The following is a 26,024-nucleotide window of genomic DNA, read 5'->3' on the forward strand; positions in this document are numbered from 1 at the left end:
AATTGCAAACCAAACCTATTTAATTAATCAATTAAAATCTTTAATTAATTAATTAAATTATATTTAATTTAGTGATTACTTGTGTATGTGTGTGACTTACTAGGCTCATCACTAATTGGCAATGAGACATGATATCAACTCTTAATATCATCAGAACTCTTTCTCACCATAAATAATTTCTCTAAATCATTTTATGCACCTCATAAACCATGGTTAACACCTAGCATAGCATGTCATGGTTACCCAATCAGTAATAAGATTTACCTTAAATGAACCTATAATCATATGTTACCATGCACTAGAATCTCTCTGTTACAAAATCCCAATTCAAGCTGGAGTCATGGTTTATGTCAAACCCCATTTGCTATGAATATTATGTTCTCTTTTAATTCCAGTTCTTGATTAAAAAGATTTTCTCATCAGAAACTCTTTTCTGATTAAATCTATCTGTCCTGGCCAAGAACTTGAAACATCAAGAACAATTAAATGAATATAGGATTTTATCTCTATTTACTTAGAGGAACAGATTCCATCTTGATCAACACCTATCTCCATATATAACTAGTAGGATCCAACACATGCCCATATACCCATACATAGTACAAGTATGAAAGCAGTATCAAACTCAAACCACCTATATATAAGATAACTGTGCTATCTCAGGTCTAAAGATTATATGTACTGATATGATTTATGACAATGCATTGACGAGAGTAAACTCCATGTGCTTGTCATAAGTGTCACTGGTTTGGCCTACTTATCATGTATAAGTGCCTATCATGTTTGTTATATGGCATGAGATTCACCATTCCATCTTATTTACATCTCATATAAATAACTTGGGAACAAATATTATTACAATCTTTCTGGATAAGTCACGTCCTTATTGTGAAGTATCCTCGATTGTGAACCTATTTATGATACTTTGTGCTAGAAATACTGTCACTCATATTCTCAACAACTTAAGAATAAAATTTCTAATAAAATATAAATGGACTTTTTCTATTACACATAAATATATTATGTAAACGGAAAAGTGAAAATGCCTTTTATTAATAAAATATGTACAAGATACATACTAAATGATATACTCTAGGGCATACTACTAACATATGGAGTGTTAGTATGTTCCAAGTTTGAATAGGAACCTAATTTCTCTTGGGACACTTGTCTCTCATAGATTCAGATACTATACAGAGAATGGAGTTCTCAAAGTATGCAAAGGCTCTATGCTACTCATAAAAAGCAGTTTGGTTTTAGGATTATATTTTCTTTAGGCAAAACAATTTCCAGGGAATTTATAATAGCATCCAGAAGCAATAATCAAAATCAGACTTAATTATGGCATCTATGCTTGGGTCATATAAGTGAAAGAAGGTTATCTGTGTTGAGAAAGTGGGATTTGTTGGATGGGCAAAAAATAAAATTTGAGGACTTTTGTGAACATTGTGTGTTTGACAAATAGAACAAGGTGAAGTTCGACAAAAAGATAGTGCACAAGACCAGAGGAACAGTGGATTATATCCACTCAGATCTATAGGGAACTAATAAAATCCTTTCTAAGAGCAGTGCTAGGTACTTCATGACTCTGATTGATGATTACTCTCTGATGGTTTAGGTGTATTTCTTGAAAACAAAAGATTAGGCATTTTTAAGTTTTGTAAAGTGGAAGATGATGATTGAGAAGTAGAAAGAAAAGAAGGTCAAGCGTTTTAAAACTGATAACTAGTTGAAATTTTGCAATCATGAGTTCGATGTATTCTACAGCAATAAAGGTATAGTGAGACATTGCACTTGTACAAGTACAACACAATAGAATGGTATTGTAGAATGCATGAACAGAATGCTTTGTGACAAAGTATGAAGCATGCTCTCACATTTAAATTTGGGAAAGGATTTTAGGCTGAAGCAATTAATATAGTTGTTTCTTAGTTAATATATCTCAATCTACAATTATTAGTGCAAAACTCCTTTTGAGATCTGATCTGGTTCACCTGCTGATTACTCTTAGTTGAGAGTGTTTGGTTACCCTGCTTATGCTCATGTGAGAGATGGTAAGCTTGAGCTGAGGGCAAGCTAGCTATGCATCTAGAGTGAAAGGCTATAGGTTATGGTGCAATGATCCAAAGTCTCCAGGATTAATTATCAGAAGGGATGTGACATTTAATGAGTTTGCTTCATTGGATAGTCAGAAGGAGAAGTCAATAACAGAATCAGATCATGGTGTTAGAGAATAGGTGGAGGTTGAGGTTGAAACTTCAGTAGTTCAGTTTAGTGATTTAGAGGACAAGGTACAAGATCTTGATCAACAAGAGGATGCACTTGAGCAACTTGAATAGGAACCATATAACATTATAACTGATAGAGAGGGAAGACATATTAGACCCTCACAAAGATATGCATATGCAGATCTAGTTATGTTTGCCTTGTCAGTTGCTGAGACAATTGATGTGCATGAACCTAGCAATTATAGAGAAGTTTTTCTTGTTCAAATGCAGATTAGTGGATAGGTGCTATAGGCAAAGAAATTGAATCTCTTCACAAGAATCAGACTTGGGAACTTGTAACATTACCTAAGGGACAGAAAGTGATAGGTTGCAAATAGGTGTTCAAGAAAAAGGAAAGCACTCTAGGGGTTAAAGCATTTCGATATAAGGCATGGTTAGTAGCAAAACACTTTATTCAAAGAGAGGGGATTGACTTTAATGAAGTGTTTTCTCCAATTGTGAAGCACAGTTATATCAGGATCTTACTTGCTATGGTTGCTCTTCATGATCTAGAGCTTGGGCAACTAAATGTGAAGATAGAATTTTTGCATGGTGAGTTAGAGGAGCAAATTTTTATGAGTTAGCCTGAGGGATTTGTCATTCCAGGTATAGAAAACCATGTTTGCTTACTTAAGAAATCTTTATATGGTTTGAAACAATTGCTTAGGAAGTGATAAAAAAAGAATTGGTACATTCATGGTTCCTAATGGCTTTATTCATAGTTCATATGATAGTTGTGTGTATCATAGGAAGCTTTCAGATGATTCCTTTGTCTATTTGCACTTGTATGTGGATGACATGCTTGTTGCTGCTAAAAGCATGTCATAGATTAACATTTTGAAAAAGTAGTTGAGTGATGAGTTTGAGATGAAGGATTTGGGTGCTACAAAGAAGATATTGGAAATGGAAATCACTAGGGATAGAAGTGTTGGGAAGTTTTTCTTCTCTTAGCCAGCCTATGTTGAGAAAGTGCTTATGCATTTCAACATGAATCTATTGTTTCTTATTTGAGTGCTATTGGTAGCATCATGTATGATATGATTTGCACCCGACTTGCCATTTCACGTGTAGTTAGTGTTGTGTATAAATACATGGCATTTCCTGAGAAAGAGCATTGGCAAGTAGTAAAATAGATTCTAAGGTATCTGAAAGGTACTACAGATATTGGTCTGACATTTGACAAGACTAAAATGAGTGGTTTAGTTTTTGGCTATATGGATTCAGATTTTACAGGGGACTTAGACAAGAGGAGATCTCTGACAAGTTATTTGTTTACTCTCTCTGGAAGTGCTATCATTTGGAAGACAACATTGCAAACTACAGTTGCTTTGTCCACCATAGAGACTGAATATATGGCTTTAGCAAAAGCAGTAAAGGAAATTTTATGGTTATAGAGTTTGATGGGTAATCTTAGGTTGATATAGAATAAGCTAACAGTGTTTTGTGATAGCCAGAGTGCAATACATCTTACAAAGAATCAAATGTATCATGAGCGAACTAAACACATTGATGTCATCACTTCATTTGGGACATTATATCTTAAGGGACTGTAGTTGTACAAAAGAACTCTACACATGATAATCCAGTAGATATGATGACCAAGAGAATTTCAGTCAATATGTTTAGGCATTGCCTAGGTTTGGTTGGTATTTGTAGTGCTCAGTAGTGCCCTTGCGAGGGCGTATGGCAAGACAGAGTATTGTGGTGATGTTGTTGATGATGGAGGAAATTTAAGCCAAGGGAAAGAATTGTTATTTTTATGTAGCTTTAAATTTTGAATATATTTTTATAGACCCGAATTATGACTTAATTCAAAAGTTTTGCACTACAACCTAATTAAGATAAAAAGTGAGGTCTATGGTGGTAACGAAGGGCACATGCTGATAAGCCTAGGCTCAAAGCCCATCACTAATCTTGTTGGGGGTGCGGAGGCAATGCTCCCGCACATAAACTAGTATAAATATTGTAATATTCTGCCCTTTGTGGTAGTGTTATAAGATATTCAAGAAATACACTAGAGTTAGGTTTAAAAGTTTTGAGTGATTATATTTGGCTCTTTTCATCACAGTGAAACTTTTTCTCTTATCTTGCTCGTGGACATAGACTTTGCAATCGAACTACATAAATCCTATATTATTTTTTTTCTCTTTTCTTATACTATATAATTATATGATTATGTGTTTACCTTTGATTTACGTGTTTACTATAACACTTCTATTAAAAATTACTTTTCAAGCAATAGCCGTAAAAATTGAATTAATAATCAAAAATTAAATAGCAAATTCATCAGTCACTTCGTAAGTTCAAACTAGCACTCGGTGGTTAGGTCACATTAAACACATAATATTACAAGTTTAAATTTCAATTGAAATAAAATCAACTAAAAAATAATATCAGGTAACTAAAACGTAGAAGTATGCATTATTTAATTATAATTAAATAATTTAATTAAATTGATAAAATTTAATTATTTTAATAAAGAATAATTTAATTTTTAATTTGGTTTGAATTGATTAATTTTTAAGAAAAAAAATTGATTTTGGATGTTATTTTTTATTTGATAATCAAATTAACTGAATTAATCAAATTTTTATTAATTAATATATAAATTATAATTTTATTAATAATATATCATTTATAATTATTATTTATAATTTTATTAATAATATTTAATTTAAAATTATTTTTTACTAAAGTATATCATACTTGTAATTTTTTAAATGAAAATATTAAAAAAAAATTTATTAATTAATAATATAAATTATAAATTATAATTTGTTATGTTTGATTATAACCACTGATAACCGGTGAATTTTTTTTTTATTTCAATAAGGTTCAATTTTCTCTTAATTTTAATTTAATTATAATTTTAAAAATTATTAAAATTTTGATTATTTAATTTTAAGTTAATTAATTGAATGTGTATCTCTAATGAAAAGTCAAAACATATACTAGCATGAAGAAAATTATTAGGCTAAGACCTTATTTGATTTAATTTTATGGTAAAATTCATTTCATTTGTAAATAAATTTTGTAATAGAATTCATTTATAAATAAATTATTTTGTTTAATATAATTTATATTAAATATGAAATTCATTTTAAATAAAATAAATTTTATATTTGAAATAAATAAAATAAAATAAAATAATATATAATAAGAGGATAATTTTATCACATAAAATATATATAATTTTAAATTTAGATTTCATTTACAAATTCTACCAATTTTGATAGAATTTGGTATAATTATAATAAATTTTATGGAATTGATAGTATTCGGTACGAATGAATTTTATAAAATTTCATGAAATTTATTTACAAATTTAAAATTTTATTATTTAGTTTAAATTTCATGAAATTTTATAAATTTCGAGTCCGAATTAGATTAGACTTTAAATTTCATTTTCAGGGCTAAGAATTGAAATTAAATCGTATGATTTTATAAGTTTTAGTCATGATTTCAATTTTATTTTGATTTTAATTTAATTTGATTTCCCTCAAATTTAACAATTACTTTTTACTTTTTTAAAAGAAAAAAATTTGATTTTTGGTCAAAATTAGATTAATAGATTTCATAGTTTGATTTTAATTGATTTAAATTTAACTTATTTTAATTTTACATTAAATTAATCTGATTCTAATTCTGAAGCAGACCGCAGTTAAAGCAATAATTTTAGATTAAAAAAATATCGAGCCAAATTGAACGTAGGTTTGATTTGAGATTAAAAATTTTTAATATTAAAAAAAACTAAAAAGATAACCAAATCCAACCGACACGGATTATGGTCATTATTTATGATACCTTCTTTCCAAAAACCATTTTGGAGCTAGTAACACACGTAGCTTCTGATGCTACGCCGTTTTTGTCCTCTAATACCCACTGCATTTTCCCTTCAATTATTGACAAGCCCTCACCCACACCACCACACCCACAACCCAGAAGGCCAGAATTTCTCCAACACAGCTTCTAAGAAAAAAAGTTAAAAAAAGAAAAAAAAAACTAATAATAATAAATCAAGAAACAGGAAAACACAAACTGTCCTTCCTTCTTTTTCATGGAGCACCCACCACCAACCATCTTCGTTTCCCCTGAACCCCCACCCTTCCCTGCACCTCCCAGAAGCGTAGATTTATCTCCTCTAGAGTTCATTCTTGGCATCATCGCTGTTATCACCATCCCTGCCTTGATCTACACCTTCTTTTTCTCTATCAAGTGCCCTCCTAGTCCTTTCAGGAGGCGCCGCAGGAGCAATTCCGGGGAATTTCCCGTCATCGACGAGAACCCAGCTGAGAAAAAAGAAGTGGTTTCTGGTGTCAAGTATCAGAAGGAGACCCATGTGAAGGATATTGGGAGTGAGTGTCCAGTGTGCCTTTCTGTTTTCGCTGATGGGGAAGAAGTGAAGCAATTGAGTGTGTGCAAGCATAGCTTTCATGCTTCTTGTATCAATTTGTGGCTGAATTCTCATTCTAATTGTCCTGTTTGTCGAGCTTCTGTACCTGCCAAGCGTCCTAATAATGGGACGGCGACGGCGGCTTCCTCCGTTGATCTCCACCAAGGTTTGCCGGATGCTAACTCTATGGTTTGAGTACAAGATCTAGCTTCTTGCTTTAGCTATGGCGTATTTAATTTTGGTAGCTCTTGTTCAGTTCCTGTTTGTTTTTTTGCCCACAAGGAAAGAAAATCAATCTTGATGAGAATTGCATCTGCAAGAAATCAATTCTTTGCTTTCTAGCAATCCACTGCCTGTGAATTGTGACTGGTTAGATTAGAATTCAAAAGGCTTTTCCTAAATGACTCCAATGGAGCAGGAGGTAGATGGAATTTGATACTTTTTTAGATCTCTACCATCAATGGAAATGATAAAATATTAGTATTTGTAGCAGTGATCAGTTCTTCAATTAATTGTTCTTCATCCTCATTAATTATTTAACTCCATAGCTAAATTTGAGAAATTGTGACTCATTAACCTGCATTTAGCTTAAATTATGCTTTTGTTATGGTATGTGCATGGTAAAAGTCACAAAAGTAAATTCCATTTACTTTCTTAGGCATAAAGACACATTATAAATAAATAAAGACATGCATGAAACAAATAAATTTTGGTAAAGTGACCGACGATTCTCTTACAACGAGCTCCATTCTTATTACTAACTCGTCTATTCTTATTACTAATTTATATATTTTATCTCTCGATAAAAAAAATATTTACAATGATGAGATTTTAAAAATATCAATTTTATATAAAAAAAATTGCAAAAAATTACATGAGCCACCAAATAAAACCAGTCATTTTAGATTAATACATATAATTTTTTTTTGATATGATTAATTCCAATTTAAATTTTTTTGACAGAAAAAAAATTCAATTTAAATTTAAACTTAGATTTTATGGCATAAATATATTGGTAGATTAATACATATAATTTAAACCGCAAGGGCTGTAGTATATATATATTAAATATGCTTTCACTTCATTTTGGCGTGAACTGTTTTCCTGAAAAACAAATCTCATAATTAAATTTCCTTTGTAAGAAGTTAATTTAATTTAATTTTAATTAATTTTTATATTTAAAATAAAAAATTTATTTTTTTAATTTTAAAAAATAATTAAAAAAATAGAATTCTTGTATAGTAATGTGAATTTTTTTTCCAAATAATTTGTTAAAAAATCCAATATGAATTTGACAATTGAAGGTTAGGTTAATTTGCCACATGGGAATAGGAACTATATAGTTTTCGCTTTAAATCTAATAGAAATCAAACAAGGAGGAAAGCGTATGACTTTAATCCAATTATTACTTGACTTATGGAAGATAAGTAGGGGTCTTTTATAATCTATAGAAATTATAAAATAAAGAGTGATTTAAGGTGGAAAGGGTAAACTTTGAAGATTTAAATAATAAAAATTAAGGTATTAAAAAAAGAAATTATTATGTAATTTCTTGCATTTTTAAATAGAGTTTTGAGATTAATTTTTTAATTAAAAATGTATTTTAAATTTACGTGCTATTAGTAAAGAAAAGAAGTTGCTTAAATATTGTCTACAAAAATTAAGATAAATTATAATTTAATTTCGATATTTAGTGAAATTCATAAATTAATCTTTGTAATTTTAAAAATAATCTATTCAATTCTTAACATTTTAATATATATATATATATATATATATATATATATATATATATATATATATATATATATTTGACTTTTTTTACCAATATGAAAATTTTTTTTTCAAAAAATAAAAATTATGTTCTGATGTTCTCTACTTGTCTTAAAAAGAAATTCAAAATTATTATTTTTAATTATTTTTGATGGCAAACAATTGTATGCTGGTAACGTACCTTTATTTATAAAATTATGGATTTTATACTTTTAAATTAAAGAAATAATTATTTTTTTAGTAATGAGTGTATATTTTTTAGTGTACTGTATAATTTATCTTTATCTATAGAAATTAATTTTTTTTTAAAAAATATAGAGATTAAAATTGAAATGGTTCTAAAAAGGTGTAACAAATATTCACATAATTTAATAATTTAGATATTTAAAAAAAAAAACATTATCAACGGTTACAAAAGCATTCCAAAAACAGAAACAAGTTGCGTAGCATTTCAACTTAACTGAAAAATTCAGAGTAAATTGCATCAATGTCTTTGAACTTTGGAATTGTTTCATTTTCATCCCTTAATTCTAATTTATTACAATAAAATTTCTCAACTTAATTATATTTCATAAAAATTTTCTTAAAAATTGATAACTCTCCAAAAAAAAAATTATTATTTTACTAATTTTTTTCTCTATTTTTATAATTAAATTAATTAATAATTAATTATCAATAATATTATTTTAAATGTTATTATAATAATAATTTTTTAATAAAAAAAGAAAAGAGAGAAGAAGAATCTTGACACTTTCCTATCTAAATATATAACCCAACTCTCCCTTATGATTTTAGACAAAGTCCACTCTCTCATTTAGGGATGGCAATTTTGGACACGATCCGAGAGCACGATACGAATACGATATGAAAAATATAGAGTTTGGGTTAGACTTATTCGTGTTCGTGTCGACCCATTTATGATACGGTTATAATCGTGTCGTGTCACGGGTTAACCCGCTAACTTGACTTGATACGTTTATGACACGATTTAATATTCGTGTCACGTATTGACCCGTGACCCACTAACCCATTTGACACATTATAACCCATGAACCCACTTATGTAGCGTGTTAAATAGGTTAAGTCGTGTCAAACAGTCTTAAGTGTTAAATGAGTTATTTCGTGTTAAATGGGTCGTGTCGTATTGAATACACCTAATACAATTTAATATTAATCGTGTCGTATCGTGTAACCCGTATAATAGAAGGGTCGTATTCGTGTTTAAATTTTTGACACGATTTGTTAATCGTGTCGTGTTCGTGTTGACCTTAATCGTATTCGTGTCGCGTGTTGACACGACACGAACACGACCCATCAACCCGAATTGCCACCCCTACTCCCACCTCATTCTTGTTCATGCTCTCTTCTCATTACCACCATATTTTCTTAGGAGCATTGACAAAGTGTTCGAAGACTTTTTTTAGTGATTCCAATTTCATCATTTATATATTTGAGTTTCAAAGCTGTAGTTTCATACCTCGCTTTAGCAATCTCATGTTATGCCTTGCTGCAATGCTAGCCTCATTAACACTCCCTTGTTTCAGTTCTCGTACCCTCAAATTGGTAAGCATAGAATCGTTTTTTCCTTGATTCTCTTCTATTTGTACCCTCCCTAGATTGGAACTCGAGTTGTAAAAGGAGCCTCTCGAATCTCCTTTGTTTGGCCGCCAAATTGCAGGTTGTTGACATTGCTATGTTCGGCAGGAGGTAGGAAGGAATAGGTCGATGAGTTTTGGTGGTTTTAACATTATTGACGAGAGTAGAGAGAGGAAAAAGATTCAACGGTCAAAATTGAATGGAGTCACATGAAAGAGGAGAGGGGAACAGAATTCGGGGGCTATTCAGTTAGCTTGAATTTTAACAATGCAAAATTACTATTCGATCTTTAAAATTATTTAATTGATGGGATTGTCAATTTATTAATAAATTGAGACTTAAATTTAATTGTTTAATTCAAATTATATTTTAGAAAATTGTTTTTTAAATTAAAGAGGACAAGTAAAATAATTAATACTTAAATTAAATTATTTAATTAAAATAAAATTTAAAATACAGTATTCTAAAATTAAAGATGCAACTAAAATTATTTATTATAGGCTCAATTAAAGTTTAATAAAATTTAAATTAATAATAAAAATAAAAAATAGAAATAGAAATTAGTAACTTTGTTAATAAATTTAATAAACATTAATTTTATTAAAAATAAAATAATTTTATTGATAATTAATTATTAATTAATTTAATAAAAAAATAAGAGAATAAATGAGTAAAATAATAATTTTTTGAGATAGAATTAAAATAGTAATTTTATGTGTTTTTTTAACCTGTTAGCTTACTGTTGTAGGTTAATTTTTTTAAACATAAGCAAGTTTGTTAAAATAAATTAAAATTTTGGGATGAAAATGAAATAACCTTTACATTAGGACTATTGGTGCAATTAAAAAAAAAAAAAATTCAAAGACACTCTGGGTTTCCCTCTACAACCTCACCCACCTGAACTCATCTTCAACCGACAAAGCCGACACGGATTCACCAACCGAAAACCCACCACCACACCACTCTCACAAGCCCCCCGATTTTTCGTTGCTTTCAGCTTCAAATGAAGATGAAAGCCTACTCTCTGGATCCAAGAAGATGGCTAATGCCATTAATCATACTCGCCGTACCCTCTCTCTTACTTATTCTTACGATTGCCTACTCTAAATCACCTATCCTCGCTGGTCATTCTTCGAATCAACCGAAATCTAGCTTTACTCATCGGAATTTCGGTGCCCAATTTGGGCTTCCGAAACTGCCGAGATTCGCGTACTTGATTTCCGGCACCAAAGGCGACAATGCTCGAGTGAAGCGACTTCTTCAGGCGGTGTATCATCCGAGAAATTATTATCTGCTGCATCTCGATCTTGAAGCATCGGATGCTGAGAGGCTGGAGCTTGCGAAGTATGTGAAATCGGAGGGTGTGATTGGGGTGTTTGGGAATGTGATGGTGATTGGTAAGGCCGATTTAGTGACTTATAAAGGACCAACTATGATTGCTAGCACGCTTCATGCGATTGCGATTTTGTTGAAGCAGGCCGGCGATTGGGATTGGTTTGTTAATTTGAGCGCGTCGGATTATCCTCTAACGCGTCAAGATGGTAACGAGCTACTTCACATTTGTCTGCTTCTTAACTGTTTTTTCAGTATATGCTCATATTGAAAGCTATACCATGTGTTTGTTTCTGTATTTTTTACTATTTTTAGGTAGGCAGGTGCGTTCATGGAAAATTGGATTTATATTTAGCGAATTCTACTATAATCTGTAGGTGATATCATGGCTCTAAATGCTAGATAAGGTAATGTGCAATTCAGATTTCTAGGAGTTGGGTTAAGACTTTGCTAATTGGGAATTGGGCACAAGAGCCTGAAATTTTTTTTTTTTAACCAATGCTGATCATTGGGCAGCTTAATTTTGTGTTTGTGAGGTGGGGAAAGAAATGAAAAAAAGGGGTGTAGAATAATTGGTAATTTGCAATTCATAACACCTAGAATTTGAATGTTTTAAATGTTAGGTTGGCCAGATGAATGTAAACCATCTTATAACTGATATACATTTGAGAGCAATTTCTATAGAGCAGATAGTGTAATACTGGAAAACTATGAAACTAAGGTTTTAAATAGTAAAGGCAGAGTCTCGAAGGAAATAACAGTCAACAGAGAAGTTAAAACTTGAGATTCAGACTTGGAGCTGGAGGTCGCAGTTTTGAATTGCTAGGACATAGAGTAAGAATTTATTGAAGTCCCACCATTGAACGAAAACAGAAGAATGAAAATTGAAAAAAAGCTGTTGGCCTTCTCCATGGAGTGCAACTCGAGACTGTGAGGATGATGTTAAGTATTGATGTTAGTGACCTGTTTTAGCATGTTAAATGGCATGCTTATTTTTCTTTAAGGGTGATTAATCTCAGTTTGGTAATTCTAAAAGGATCCCTGCATCTGGGCTCCAAACAGGATTCTTGAATAACTATTTTGGCATTAAAATCCTTTGAAAATAAGCCTTTAATATATTCCTTGATACAGGATTTTGTTACAAGTGCGCAGAACTCTAGATATTTATTTCAGATACTTGCATATGATATTCCTTTTGACTTCAGAAAATAATCATATTGTTTGACTGACCATCTGTCCGCTTTTTGTTTCAGATATCTTGCATATTTTCTCATACTTGCCTAGGGATCTGAATTTCCTTGAGCACACAAGTACTATTGGTTGGAAAGAGTGAGGATACAGTAAACTATGTCTTTATAGAGTAATATATCTTCGCAACTATGGCGTTGGTGTGACTAACTCTGTGATTACAACCTTGCAGGCATCAAAGAGCAAGGCCTATAATTATAGATCCAGGATTATATCATTCTAAGAAATCCGGTGTATTTTGGGCCAAGGAGAAAAGGTCCTTGCCTGCTTCTTTCAAGCTATTTATGGGTACTGCTTTCACATCAGCTTTATATCACAAAATCACTTATCTTCACTTTTCTAATTTGATTTTTCCATTGTGGTTCTCTTATTCTAATAATTTTCAGAGCTGTATTATGAATGTTTTATATTCTCTTCATATCTTTCTATTTGAATTTATGGAATCATCTATCAGACAGTTCAAGTTTGTTAGTAGCTTATGTTGAGTTGGTAAAACATTTCAGTTAAATAGGCTGCATTTCTTAAATGGGAAGTTGATGCATGGGGATGGTTAATGTAGTTTAAGGAAGATGCCATTCCTGTTTTTCTAATACTTTGTTAGATATGTTAGTGGATCATGGATTATTGGTCAAAACCAAAAGCAAGTTATGTCAAATGAAAAGAACTTCACCTGCGACACTGGCTATGCAGCTAAATCTCTCTCTCTCTCTCTCTCTCTCTCTCTCTCTCCTTGAGAGATTACATAACTTCATTTATTATAAACAACTTTTCATTGCTTCATATATTATATATTAAAAAGCACGAGAGGAGTGTTCTACACTATACTTGTCAAACACATTTAACCCAGTCCATAAACTACCACAAATAGAAATATTATAGTTTTTCTATGTGGCTGTTAGGGTTCATGGTATTTTCAAGATGACAGATGCAATGCTTGCATGACCATATCCTAGTTTGTAAAGAACTACTTCACAATGATGATAAAATTTTTGCCATAAAAGGTAAAATTGTCTAACAAGTTTTTCTTGGTTTTGTATTGATTTCTGATACTAAATTTGAAACAAAAAATGCTAAGGTTTGCTTTGGTCTGCAAAATAGAATACAGTAGAAATAGAGTTATTCCATAACCGTGGAATGGCAATTCTTCACTTATGTGTGAAATTCTTCTTCCACAAATAATGGAATATCTACTCTATGTAGTAACTATTCCACATCTAAAATCCAAGTTAAGATTGTGAAGTAGCCATTCTATGGAATAACAAGCATTGATAATAGTTTCAATGTGGAATAGCTATTCTATATCTCTATTTTCATCCCATTCTATAAACCGATTAAATCATAGACAATATAAACTGAATAGTTTGTATTGACTGTGAAAATGTGCTGAAGCTGTACTGTTTTTGCATATTTTGTGTATTTTCCATAACTATAGATAATACATGCTTCAGTTATATTTTACCATTAATATTACGCTGCAATATTATCCCCCTTCCAGGATCTGAATGGGTTGTGCTGACAAGGTCATTCCTTGAATTCTGTGTTTGGGGATGGGATAATCTTCCCCGCACTCTCCTCATGTATTATACAAATTTCTTGTCATCTCCAGAGGGTTACTTCCATACTGTAGTATGCAACCACAAGGATTATCAAAATACTACCGTAAATCATGACTTGCATTACATAAAGTGGGATAACCCTCCAAAGCACCGTCCAATATCACTAGCTTTGGAGCATTTTGAAGACATGGTTGAAAGTGGTGCCCCTTTTGCTCGAGAATTTGCTAAGGATGATCCAGTTCTCAACAAAATTGATGAAAAACTCTTGAGGAGATCAGTTGGAAGGTTTACTCCAGGGGGTTGGTGTGTGGGAACTACTATATTAGGCAAAGATCCTTGTGTTGCCTATGGGAGTCCAAATGCTGTCAAACCAACTGTAAGTTCTAAGCGGCTTGAAAAACTAATATTGGCACTTCTTGATTCTGAAACTTTTAGATCTAAACAGTGTAAATAATTCTTGTAAAAGCTTGATTCTTCCTATATGCATAAATGCTTTATTAGTCCTGTCTTGTGGGTCATTGTCCTAATTAATGGTTGTCAAATGAGGTGCATGGTTTTTTCATAGATTAAACATGACAGAGACATAATGATTTATAGGGCTGCAAATAGAGAAATTCTTGTGTTGATTCCACCTTAGAATTTCACTTGCAAGATGGGCCAAAGTTGGTTGTGAGATACCCTAATTTTAGCACAATAAGAGCTCTCTTGTGCTCATTTGTTAAGGTTGAAGAGCGAAGTGCAACTTCAGTTGAGACTCGTTTAATAAATTAGCCATGTTTGAGTTCTGTAAATCTTAACTTGCTTAGCTTGTGAGACGACTTGGTAGATTCCAAAGCCAACTTGCATATAAATTTATTAACATTTTGATTTCAACTTTTTAAGTTTTATCTTTATACATATTAATATTTATTTAGAACTATTTATTAAAAATATAGAAAATATATCTTTTTATAATTTTATAATATATACTTGCATTATATTTGCAGTTTGTCCTACAATTTACTAAAAAGAAAAAATGTTATTAAGTATACTAAAATTTTCAAAATATCTAATTTCATTTTTTAAATATTGTAAATAATTTTATTTATAACTCAAGTGTATTGAGAAGACTTGGGCTTGGCTTCTACTTAATTTGTTAATTGAGTTGTAAGTGAATAAGATTCTGCTTAGCTTTGTTGGGCTCATTTAACAAGTTAAATTCGAGTATAAATTTGATTCATAAAGCAGCTAAGTTTGAGCTTGTTCTTCACTTTTGTTTCATTTGTCGCCTTAATTAGTGCTCTATATGGTGAAAGATATTGATCTTACACTATTGGATCTTGTCTGCCTGCTGCATCTCAAACTGGCTTTCTCATGAGTTCAACTTGAAATTGAAAATATGCGATTTATTTTCTCTTTGGCTAAACATAAAAGGAGTACTTTTGCCGGTGTTGGTTTTTTTCTTTTAAATTTCATAGTGGTGTGGCAAAAAATATGTAATAGTATTTTATTTATTTATATTTTACCTCAAAATTTTCTTATTTTTTAATTTCTTTACTCTCCTCTCTCTCTCTCTATATATATATATTAGGAAGATGTTCCTGTCACGTAGCATTCTCTTTCATGGTATTGCCATGTATCATTTCTCCATCTAATTCTCTTTTACTTTTTTTTTAATTATATAAAAAAAATTTGATTTTTAAAATGATAAAAATAATCATATGATTGAGTCATCTTCAAATGATTCTATATTTATAAACAATATTCATATTATATTACTATATTTTTATTATGAAATCTTCATTAAAATATTTGAGAGATAAAAAAAATTAATAAAAATATGAAATAATATTTAATTAATAAAAGATAAAATATATAAAAAATAACTATATCTTTAAACAAAGTTTCTATTATATTATTATATTTTTATTATGAAAATTTTATTAAAAAATTTGAAAAATAAAAGAATTAATAAAAAATATGAAATAATATTTAATATGTAAAAAATAAAATATAAAATAATTAATGAAAAAATTAAGATATTATTTAATTTTTATATATTAAAATTAAAAAATATAAATTAAAATTATTAATAATCACTTGCATTAATACAGATAATTTTTTTTTTAAAGCAAAGTTTGAAAAATTGAAGAATATGCGCAGCCATTAATAAAAATGAAAGAATTGGTAAAACATATATTAAAATACAACTTTTGGACAATATTTAGGAGTACCAATTTGGTATGAAGATTTATTATGCTATTTGAGTGATGACTTTACCTCTTCATCTCTATCTATTAAATTGTTAGAATGATTTTAAGGATCGGAGAAGGAGAGGTATTCTTTATTTTGATAGTTTAAAACATTAACATCTGATATCATATGATTACAAGTAGAGTCAAGAACTCAAGACGATCAGAATGACAGACAAAACAATATTAAAAGAGAACCTAAAAGAGAATCTGTATAAAAAGTGTAGCAAGATTACTCATGGTAATAAACTTAATTATAAGAGATAGTAATAGTAGAAATGGAAGAATAAATATTCAGGCTCTCTAGAAAAATTAAACTTAGGCCAAATTTAGTATGATATAATCAAAATTATAACTTATACATTATATATTTGACTATGTTATTTAGTAATAAAAAAATTGATGTAATAAAATGACAATTATATCATATAATCAATTACACTTACAAGTAATGTAATATTCATTATATATAAAAATAAATGTAATTATGATTCTTTTTTTTTTTTTCATTTATCGTTAACACTATCATTATCACTATTACCTGGCAATTACTATTATTATCACCATCACTCCCACCTTGCCATCACCATGTAGCACCACCACTACCATTCTATCACTATCATCGTCACTACCATCACTACTTGACCACTGCTATCATAACTTATCCATTGTCACTGTTACTATCATCTAGCCACTGCCACCACTACCTAGCTACTATTACTACCGTTTTCCTCACCTTACCACCATCAATTAACCACCATTGTCGCTGTCACCACCACCACCTAACTACCGCTGTCGCCACTACTTAGCTACCACTAACACTCGACCATTAATCGCTGCAACCATTATCATTTATTATTAACACCATGAGTAACGCATTAAATAAAAATTATCATTACATTACATTATATTACATTATATTATATTTTTAATTTACAACCAAACACAATAATGTAATGATAAATACATTATATTGTATTATAACTTTGATTCTATTACATAATTAATTATATTGTACTACATTATACTCTACCAAACATAGCCTTAGAATTTATTTGATCTTCTTAGTAAAACTCCCATTGAGTATTAAATGGGTGTGCAAAATCAAATTCCTTTTTTGATGAATACATTGAGTGCTACAAAGCGCATTTGATTATAAAAGACTACACTTAAGAGTATGTTATTAATTATGAAGAAACTTTTGCATCTATAATCTGCATAGCATTAGTTTAAAGTCTTAGCTATTAGTGTTGTTAAATAATGGCAACTCTTTTCAGAAGAATGCCAAGAATGTCTTACTTAGTAATGACTTATAAGAAGTAGTCTATATGCAACCTCTTATTGAATATTGTTATTCTTCTTAGTTAGCAATGACAAACCTAAGGGAGTTAATAAGGGCCATTACCTCTCTAAAATTTTAATTTTTAGTTAAGAGTAGGTTGGATGTGGTATTTTTTTTAACAAAGTCATTTTGGCCCCTAAAAAAAATTTCTAATAAAAGTTTTTTTTTGATAAGTAGCAAATTTTATTAATAAAAAATCCAAGAAAGACAAGAACTTGGAGAAATACGTAGTACAAGAGCAAAGAAGACAAAATAGCAAGAAATAAAGTAAATCTCAGAACAAAGTGTTCAATATATGGGGACCCTAGAATTCTAAAAAAGAAGTGACAAAAAGAACAAACGACCCCATGCACATATAGCAAGTATTACTGTAGCGTAACCATAGGTTTCAAGCACCTAAATGCACATAGCACAGTCTTGCTGCTACATTACCAAAGACTAAAACCATGACTAGCAAACCATAGCCATCAAAATAATTGAACCGCCTCAACAGCAAAACAGATTTACTGATGGTGATTCCAAAGACCACTTGCAATCCACTTTTCGCAATTAGACATATATCCGAATGATAAATCCATTAGCACCAAGAAGCTATAATTCCTAGCAGCAAATCCTAATGAAGCTCCAAAGGGAAAATTCCAAAACAAATAGACAAAGGGTGCCAAGTCATAAAATATGTGATGCAAATGAGGGAAGCATAATCTAAAGCTCCAAGAATGAAATGCTTCAAAATATACATACCAAAGGCAAAGGAATTGGTTTTTGTATAGCGACAATAGAATCAAGCATAAAACTCAAGACCCACACTATATGTAGATAAAACATTAAAGTAGAGACATAAAACTAAGACTTTAGATAAAATAAACCAAAGCACCATTGTCAACAAGCAAGTCTTTATTGCCCCTCTTGATCTAAAAATTACAGCTTGGAAAATTTATGATAAAATTGTAGCAAAGTCCCTCTCCATCATAACAAGCAATACCTTAGACCAAGAAACCTAAAACTCTTCCTAGCATATAAAAAATCAGATATGATACCACAAGCATCAATGCCGTATGATACTACACTAACAATAGGCCACGTCCCACAATAACTTCCCATAGGCAACAACCCTCTTCTTTTCATGCTACCATGATGATGTTATCCTTAACTAATATACATTAAGAAAATCCCATAACTAATTCTAATGCCACCAAAGTCACAATATCATAAAATAAAGGAAGAAAACTTATTACAAGAAGCCAAGATGAACACTAGCGAAACCCTTCCACTAGAAACCCTCCCCTACACCACAACCACCATCATAATTCTAACCTAAAACCTACCCAGATTTGAAATATTCTTACCATCTATGTCAAAAATTTTCCTCAAGCTTGGAATGCTAAAGCACTATGGACCACTTTTTCCAATTTTAGCTTTGTTGTTGATATTTTTGTGCCTAATTAAGTAACAGAGGAAGGAGATTTGGTTTCATCTATGCCCATTCTTTGTGAACTCCTCAATGATCTTAATAAGGTGTGGATTGGATTCTTTAAGTTAAGAGCCTTCCATTCCATATATGTAAGGCAATCCCACTATATTGCTAAGTAGAGTAATTAGAGGCCTTTCCCCCTCCATAAGGAATATAGACCAAAAAGCTCTAATCCCTCCTTGGACATACAACGTAAGAAGAATGCTAAAAGTGTTGTGGTGGTTCCTTATTGCAACAAGAATAAAGCATGAATAATTTTGTTGGGTTTGACATATGCTAATTAAGACCTTGTGAAGAGAAACTTCCATTGGGTGGTCAATATGCATCTCTTGAAGATGTCACCAAGGAGAACACGAAATAGCTTAAAAGGTTTGTTGTTGTAACCTTCTTCAATAACCATATTGTCTTGAATCTACAATAATATTTTTTTATTAGAAGGTATCTTCTCTATTAAAATTACCCCACTGGGTGGAGATTTGGTGCTTCTTAACTTTGAATTAACAAAGCTCTTGGAGAGTTTTCTTTCTACTCATACTTCATGGCTTCATCCATGGTTTATCGATGTTACACCATGGTAAGATATCTATACACCCTTAAGAATCTATGGTGTTCCTTTTCACATTTAGTCTACACATCTTATTCAATGGATTGGTGGTCTATTTAGAACCTTTGTTTTAGTCGATGGAAGTACCCAAGCACAATCTAAGCTAGACTCTACTTGGGTCTTACTAACAATAGAATCTCCAGTCTTCATTCAAAAGGTCATTACCATAGAATTTAACCATATATCTTACAAGCTTACAACCATTGAAAAGCATTGCTTTGATTTCTTCTAGATTTCTACTACAAACTATAACTTGGATCACTTATCCCCTAATGCATCTGATGATGCTGTGGACCAAAATGGCCATTTTGCTGATTTGTCAGGTAATGTGGTGTAATACAATTCATCCCCAAAGTGCTCTAATCATGACAACACCTAATTCATTTCAAAAAGTCTACTTTTGGTGCATGATGAGATTTTAGTTATTTTGCATGAGACACAGCTGCTAAGCTTTAATACCAAGAGCTTTGTGAGATTGTCTCGGAAACCTTAAAAGCCACCCAACAAACACCTATACACCATGCCCAAGAGCAGAATTTTGAATTTGAAATGATCTCCAAATAGCTTTCCCTTATCCTATTACTTATTTTTGCTATTGGAGAATTTGAGCAAGTGCATTATACCCCTCGACGCTCTCTTTCGTGCAGTGTAAATCAAGTCATGTTTCTTTTGCCGAGGAATCCCTTACATCACAAGCCTCTATAAATGATAAATGATGCAATTGTTGCTATTAGTGTGGCTGCATGCCTTGATATTGATAATGATATCACTCTACACCAAGGATCTCAAGAACTATGGTTCCTTTGATTTTTCAATTGTAACACCCTTACTCCAACTGACTCAAATAACTTTCATGCCTTAAACCACTTAGCGCGAAATGGTTAACCTAAATTATTTAGTAGTTATATCTAAGGTTATTATGTATCCTATACAAATCCCATAAGTCTATGATAAGCTCATGATGTGGGATTAAGTCTTAGGCCCTAAGATAACTTGGAGAATTTTGATTGAAAAAATGGATCTACTAGCCCCCTTATTAAATCCAGCGGTTCTGAGCCCATTCCAAATTCTTTAACTTGTTCCTTGGTTCCTTTCCTCCCCAAATGCCTTAAGGTTTTTAGGTACCCTAAGTAGAGGTGCAGGTCAAATAGGAAGACTAAAGTTATCTCTAATCTTTTTGAGGTACATCTAAAAGCATCTAAAGGAGGAAAGGAAAAAGAAATTTAAGGGGAAGAAAACTAATGGAAATGAACTCATAAGGGATAAGCCAAGTGGAGTTAAGATAGTGAAATCATTAGGATCAACTTTATGCACTTGAAACCTTCCTTGAGGGATGAAAATTCATGTTCAGGGCTTAATCCTAGAGAAAAAGCTATACAAATTGTAATTCTTGGAAAAAATTGGGGCTTGTGTTTTTTTAACTAGAGCAAGTTTTTGTGGATTTTTGGGTTGATCAATTTAATGCAGACTTAGCATTATTCAAAGGGGGTGAGTGTTAATGTTAATTTTTCTTACTTCCTCATGGTTCCTTGGTGGCTTGGTTTATGTAATTTCAGTGGCTAAGCTATTTTCCCAACATTAGTTTTAATTTTCTCAGTCTAGATGTGATGGAGATCTTTTCTTTTTAAGTTTATTCACCTCACCCGATTCTTTGTTTCTTGCATTTAGCGATTTTATGGTGATTGAAATGTGTATAGGAAAAGAATTGGTTTTTTAAATTTGGTGCATGAATTTTGCTTTTTTCAGCTACAATCGATATTATTTTTTTGGGTTGTTTGATTGGTACATAGGTTATGCTTCTTGCAATTGCGATGGAAATTGGCTCTTGGGGATGTTGGTTTAGGTTTTTTTTTTTATTTTTTTATTTTTATAATATTTATCTATTCTACATTTTATAGGTTCTTGGGTGGTTGAAATTTGGCTTTTGTAGTTGAGCTCTTGCTTGGAAGTGGAAGTAGGTGCACCAATTGTTAGTTTCTTATCTATGCCTTTGTGGAAAGCCTTTAGTTTTCATTATATACATGGTTAGTTTTGTTAGGTCTTTTGGCAATGTTTTTCTAATCCTTGATTATATTGGATTTATGGTTAATCTTGAGTTGGAGATTGTGGGAAAAGACTGTACAACTATGTGTATAGCTAATGTAATCCCTAATTCTTAGGGATTTATGTGTACAACTATGTAATTTCTAATTTTTAGGGATTAGATTTTTATTTGTTTTAATCAGTATTAATTTCTATTGATTTGTTAGGAAGTTACCTAGAATAGAATTAGGAGGTTACCTAGGATAGACTTCTCTTTGTTATATATATACAAATATAACTTTTTTTTTTAAATTCAATTCAATATACATAGAAATATTGAGTTCAATTTCTATCAGAGCCCTAAGCATTTTTTTTTTGTTCATTGTTAGTGGTCTTCAGTGCCCGTTGATCCTTATTCTTTTTTCTTTTTTTCCAAAACAGAGTTTGTGAATATCTATTTTTTCTTTGCTGAATAGAGCCTGTTGATCTTTGTTTTTTTTGTCACAAATAGTCTGTGAATCTTTTTTTTTTTTTTTTTTCCCTCTGTATAGCTTCTGATTTCTTTAGCCAGTCAACTATGTCAAAAGTCATAGAAACCAACAACACCTCTGTAGCTCCTTTGATCAGTAACAACAATTCTGCATCAACAGGAGAACTGTACAATATTCAGGCAGCATATAGGTTGAATGGGAAAAATTATCTTAAGTGGTCTCAATTGGTTCAGACTCTTTCGAAAGGAAAAAGGGAAATTGCATGAGCCATTTGCTTGGTGCTGGTCCATACCTAAAGGATCCTAAATTTGATGCTTGGGATGAATAAGACTTTATGATAATGCCCTGGTTATGGAACTCTATGTTGCCAAAAATCAGTGATACATGCATGTTTCTCAACACAGCCAAAGAAATATGGGAAGTTGTTAAACAGACCTATTCAAAAGTTTATGATGCTGCACAAATTTATGAGATTAAGGGCAAAATCTCGACTACCAAATAAGGAAATCGATCAATCATAGAATATTCTAATTTCTTAAAGAGTTTGTGGCAGGAGATGTATCATTATCAATGCATCCAAATGAAATGTAGCGAGGATACAACCATTCTTAAAAAATTTGTTGAAAAAGATCAGATTTATGACTTTCTTGTAGGATTGAACATCGAGTTTGATGCTGTAAGAGTACAAATACTTGGAAAAGAAGAGTTGCCATCCTTGAATGAGGCGATAGCAATTATTCTTGCTGAGAAAGGGAGTTATGATTGAAAATCATACAGTGGAAAGCTCTACCTTGGTGTCTAAGAACACTACTACGAAGAATTATAGCTTTGAACAACATGGTGAGGGCAATGGGCAAACAGACTAGTCAAAACCATTCAACAAGAACTCTTTATGGTGTACATACTGTAAAAAATCTCGTCATACTAAGGAGAAGTGCTGGAAGCTCCATGGCAAGCCTCCGTCCATGAATAAAACATGGTCAGAGAAGGGTGGACAATCAAAAGGACAAGGATAGGCACATATGGCAAACAGACATTCAAGTAGTGAGGACCCTCCACATGTTGTTTTTAACAAAATAGGGATTGAGAAATTAAGGGTTCTATTAGAAACATTACAAAAGCAGCTTATAATAGGTACTGGTGCCTTGGTGGTCTCAGGTATTTTTTTTCTCAATCTTCTCATGTTTCCTCTTCTCATATATCTAATACTTTGGATGATATCTCCTCAAACTATTGGATCATCGACTCGGGAGCTACAGATCACATGATCCACTCATCACATAAATTTATTTCATACATTCCTTGTCCTAGTAATAGAAAAATAACCATAGTTGATGGATCAATTACAAATGTGGCTGGTCTAGAAGATGTTTCTTTGAGTGACTGCCTTACACTTAAGAATGTGCTTCATGTCCCAAAACTATGCACCAATCTTGTGTCAATCCAAAAATTAACCACTAATTCTAATTGCAGTGTGACTTTTTATCCATCCCATTGTGTATGGGAACAGGGCATGAAGAGGATGATTGGACGTGCTAGGGAAAGGGATGGCCTTTACTATGTTGAAGTATCAAATGGATAATGTAGAGTTAAGAGTTTGTCATCATTATCATTCCTTTCTAAGTCATCCAAATCCAATAAAGACAAAATCTGGCTTCAACACCTTCGTCTTGGTCACCTGTCTTTTAATATTCTCAAAGTAGAGTTTCCTTCACTATTCAAAGGTTTAGGCATTGAAAATTTTCATTGTGATGTGTGTGAACTTGCTAAGGTCAAACGTGCTTCTTTTCAAATAAGCAATAAGAGAACATCAGTCCCATTTACTTTGATTCATAGTGACATTTGGGGTCCTTCCCTTGTTGCTAGCATTTCTGGAGCATGATGGTTTATTTCATTCATTGATGATTACACTCAACATGATAAAAACTTAGTTTGGGATTGGGACAAAGAGATTTCAATCTAACAATACAAAATATATTTTTTTAATCAATTCCTATCTTCCTATTTCCACAAAAAGGGCACATGCATGAGTCTTCTTGTATTAACACACCTCAATAAAATGGGGTAGCTGAACGAAAAAATGGTCACCTTTTAGCCATCACAAGAGCCTTCTTGTTTCAAAAAAATGTTCCAAAACAATGTTGGGGGGAAGCTATTTTAACTGCTGCCCACCTCATCAATAGGCTTCCTACAAGAGTTCTTGGCTTCAAAAGTCCAATGTAGGATCTCACACATTTTTTCCAGACTTCAATGCATCAAATAATCTTGTTCCAAAAATATTTAGATGTGTTGCCTTTGTTCATGTGCATTCTCAAAATAGAAGTAAACTTGACCCTCAAGCCCTCAAATGTGTCTTCCTTAGCTATTCTTCCACCCAAAAAGGCTACAAATGTTATCATTCTCCTACAAGAAAATTTTATGTGTTTTTGATGTTACCTTTGTTGAACAAGATTATTACTTTCATAGTCTTCATCTTTAGGGAGTGAAATCTTTCATAGAAGATAAGGACAGGGACTTTTTCTCCTTGAGTTTCTAGCTACTACCTGTCATCATCTGAGTTAGATTTACAACTAGAAATTCTACAACATACACTATCTGAATCCAATTTGATATCAGAAGCCAAGCCCCATACACCAAAGTCATAAGGAAAGTTACAATGGAAGCAAACTTAAGACTTTACTTATCCATTGCACGTTTATTCAAGGAAAAAAACACCAATCTCCAAATCTATGCTAGTCCAATCATACAATTTTGCTTCTGATAGTGTTGAGGTAAGTACTTCTCCAAATGATAACATCATTAAAACAATTGAACAAAAAGTTTAGATATTCCCATTGCTCTGTGAAATGGAACCAAAACTTGTACTAAACATCCTATGTATTTGTTTATGTCTTATAAGAATCTTTCTCATAACCATAGGGCCTTTCTTACTAGCCTAAATACAATTTTTACCCTAAAAACACTATTCCATGCATTAGGAAATGGGAATTGGAAAGCTGTAAAAAGGTTAAGAAGGAAGCTCGTGAGAAAAATAAGACTTGGGACTTGGTAAGGTTGTCGAAAGGGAAGAAACCAGTTGGATGTAGATGGGTGTTCACAGTCAAATACAACTCAGATGGCACTTTAGAAAGGTATAAGGCAAGGTTAGTCGCCAAAGGGTATACTCAAACCTATGGCATAGACTTTTTAGAGACTTTTGCTCGTGTTGCTAAGATGAATATGGTGAGAATCTTATCATCCCTGGATGTAAATTTTGGTTAGAAGTTACAATAGTTTGATGTCAAGAATGCCTTTTTACATGGAGATCTTAAGGAGGAGATCTATATGGAGATTCCCCATGGGTTTTCCTCGAATGCAGAAAAGGAGTGGTGTGCCAGTTAAAAAGGCATTGTATGGATTGAAACAATCCCCAAGAGCTTGGTTTGAGAGATTTACCGAAGTTATGGTAGGTATGGGGTATAAACAAAGCTAAGGAGATCATATTTTATTCATGAAACACTCAGCCTCAGGGGGAGTGACAATATTGTTAGTTTTTGTGTGATGGCTGTCGAATCCACCAGAAATTAAATTAACTGAAATTACCAGTTATGAAATATTTTTTGCAGTAAGTGGTAAATCCAGATCGAACCCTAGAGACTAAATTATTAAATTTCGTGCACTTGTGTAGTGAAAAAAGAAAGAAACAAAGGTTGGAGGGG

General features: G+C 31.7%; 2 protein-coding genes across 2 annotated transcripts; both read left to right on the top strand.

Moving 5' to 3' along the window:
- The first annotated feature begins 6,145 nt into the window (after positions 1-6,145).
- LOC110649314 (RING-H2 finger protein ATL33) lies at positions 6,146-7,152 on the top strand. Its single transcript, XM_021803833.2, has one exon. The coding sequence runs from the start codon at positions 6,325-6,327 to the stop codon at positions 6,853-6,855; it is 531 nt and encodes a 176-aa protein (XP_021659525.2). The 5' UTR covers positions 6,146-6,324; the 3' UTR covers positions 6,856-7,152.
- A 3,723-nt stretch (positions 7,153-10,875) lies between these two features.
- Positions 10,876-14,669, top strand: LOC110649315 (beta-glucuronosyltransferase GlcAT14C). Its single transcript, XM_058144066.1, has 4 exons — positions 10,876-11,570; positions 12,615-12,690; positions 12,782-12,897; positions 14,105-14,669. Exons 1-4 carry the CDS (start codon positions 11,033-11,035, stop codon positions 14,617-14,619), a joined length of 1,245 nt encoding a protein of 414 aa, XP_058000049.1. The 5' UTR covers positions 10,876-11,032; the 3' UTR covers positions 14,620-14,669.
- The last annotated feature ends 11,355 nt before the right edge of the window (positions 14,670-26,024 follow it).

This window comes from Hevea brasiliensis, chromosome 3 (genome assembly GCF_030052815.1).
Source record: "Hevea brasiliensis isolate MT/VB/25A 57/8 chromosome 3, ASM3005281v1, whole genome shotgun sequence".
In the NCBI taxonomy this organism is placed as follows: domain Eukaryota; kingdom Viridiplantae; phylum Streptophyta; class Magnoliopsida; order Malpighiales; family Euphorbiaceae; genus Hevea; species Hevea brasiliensis.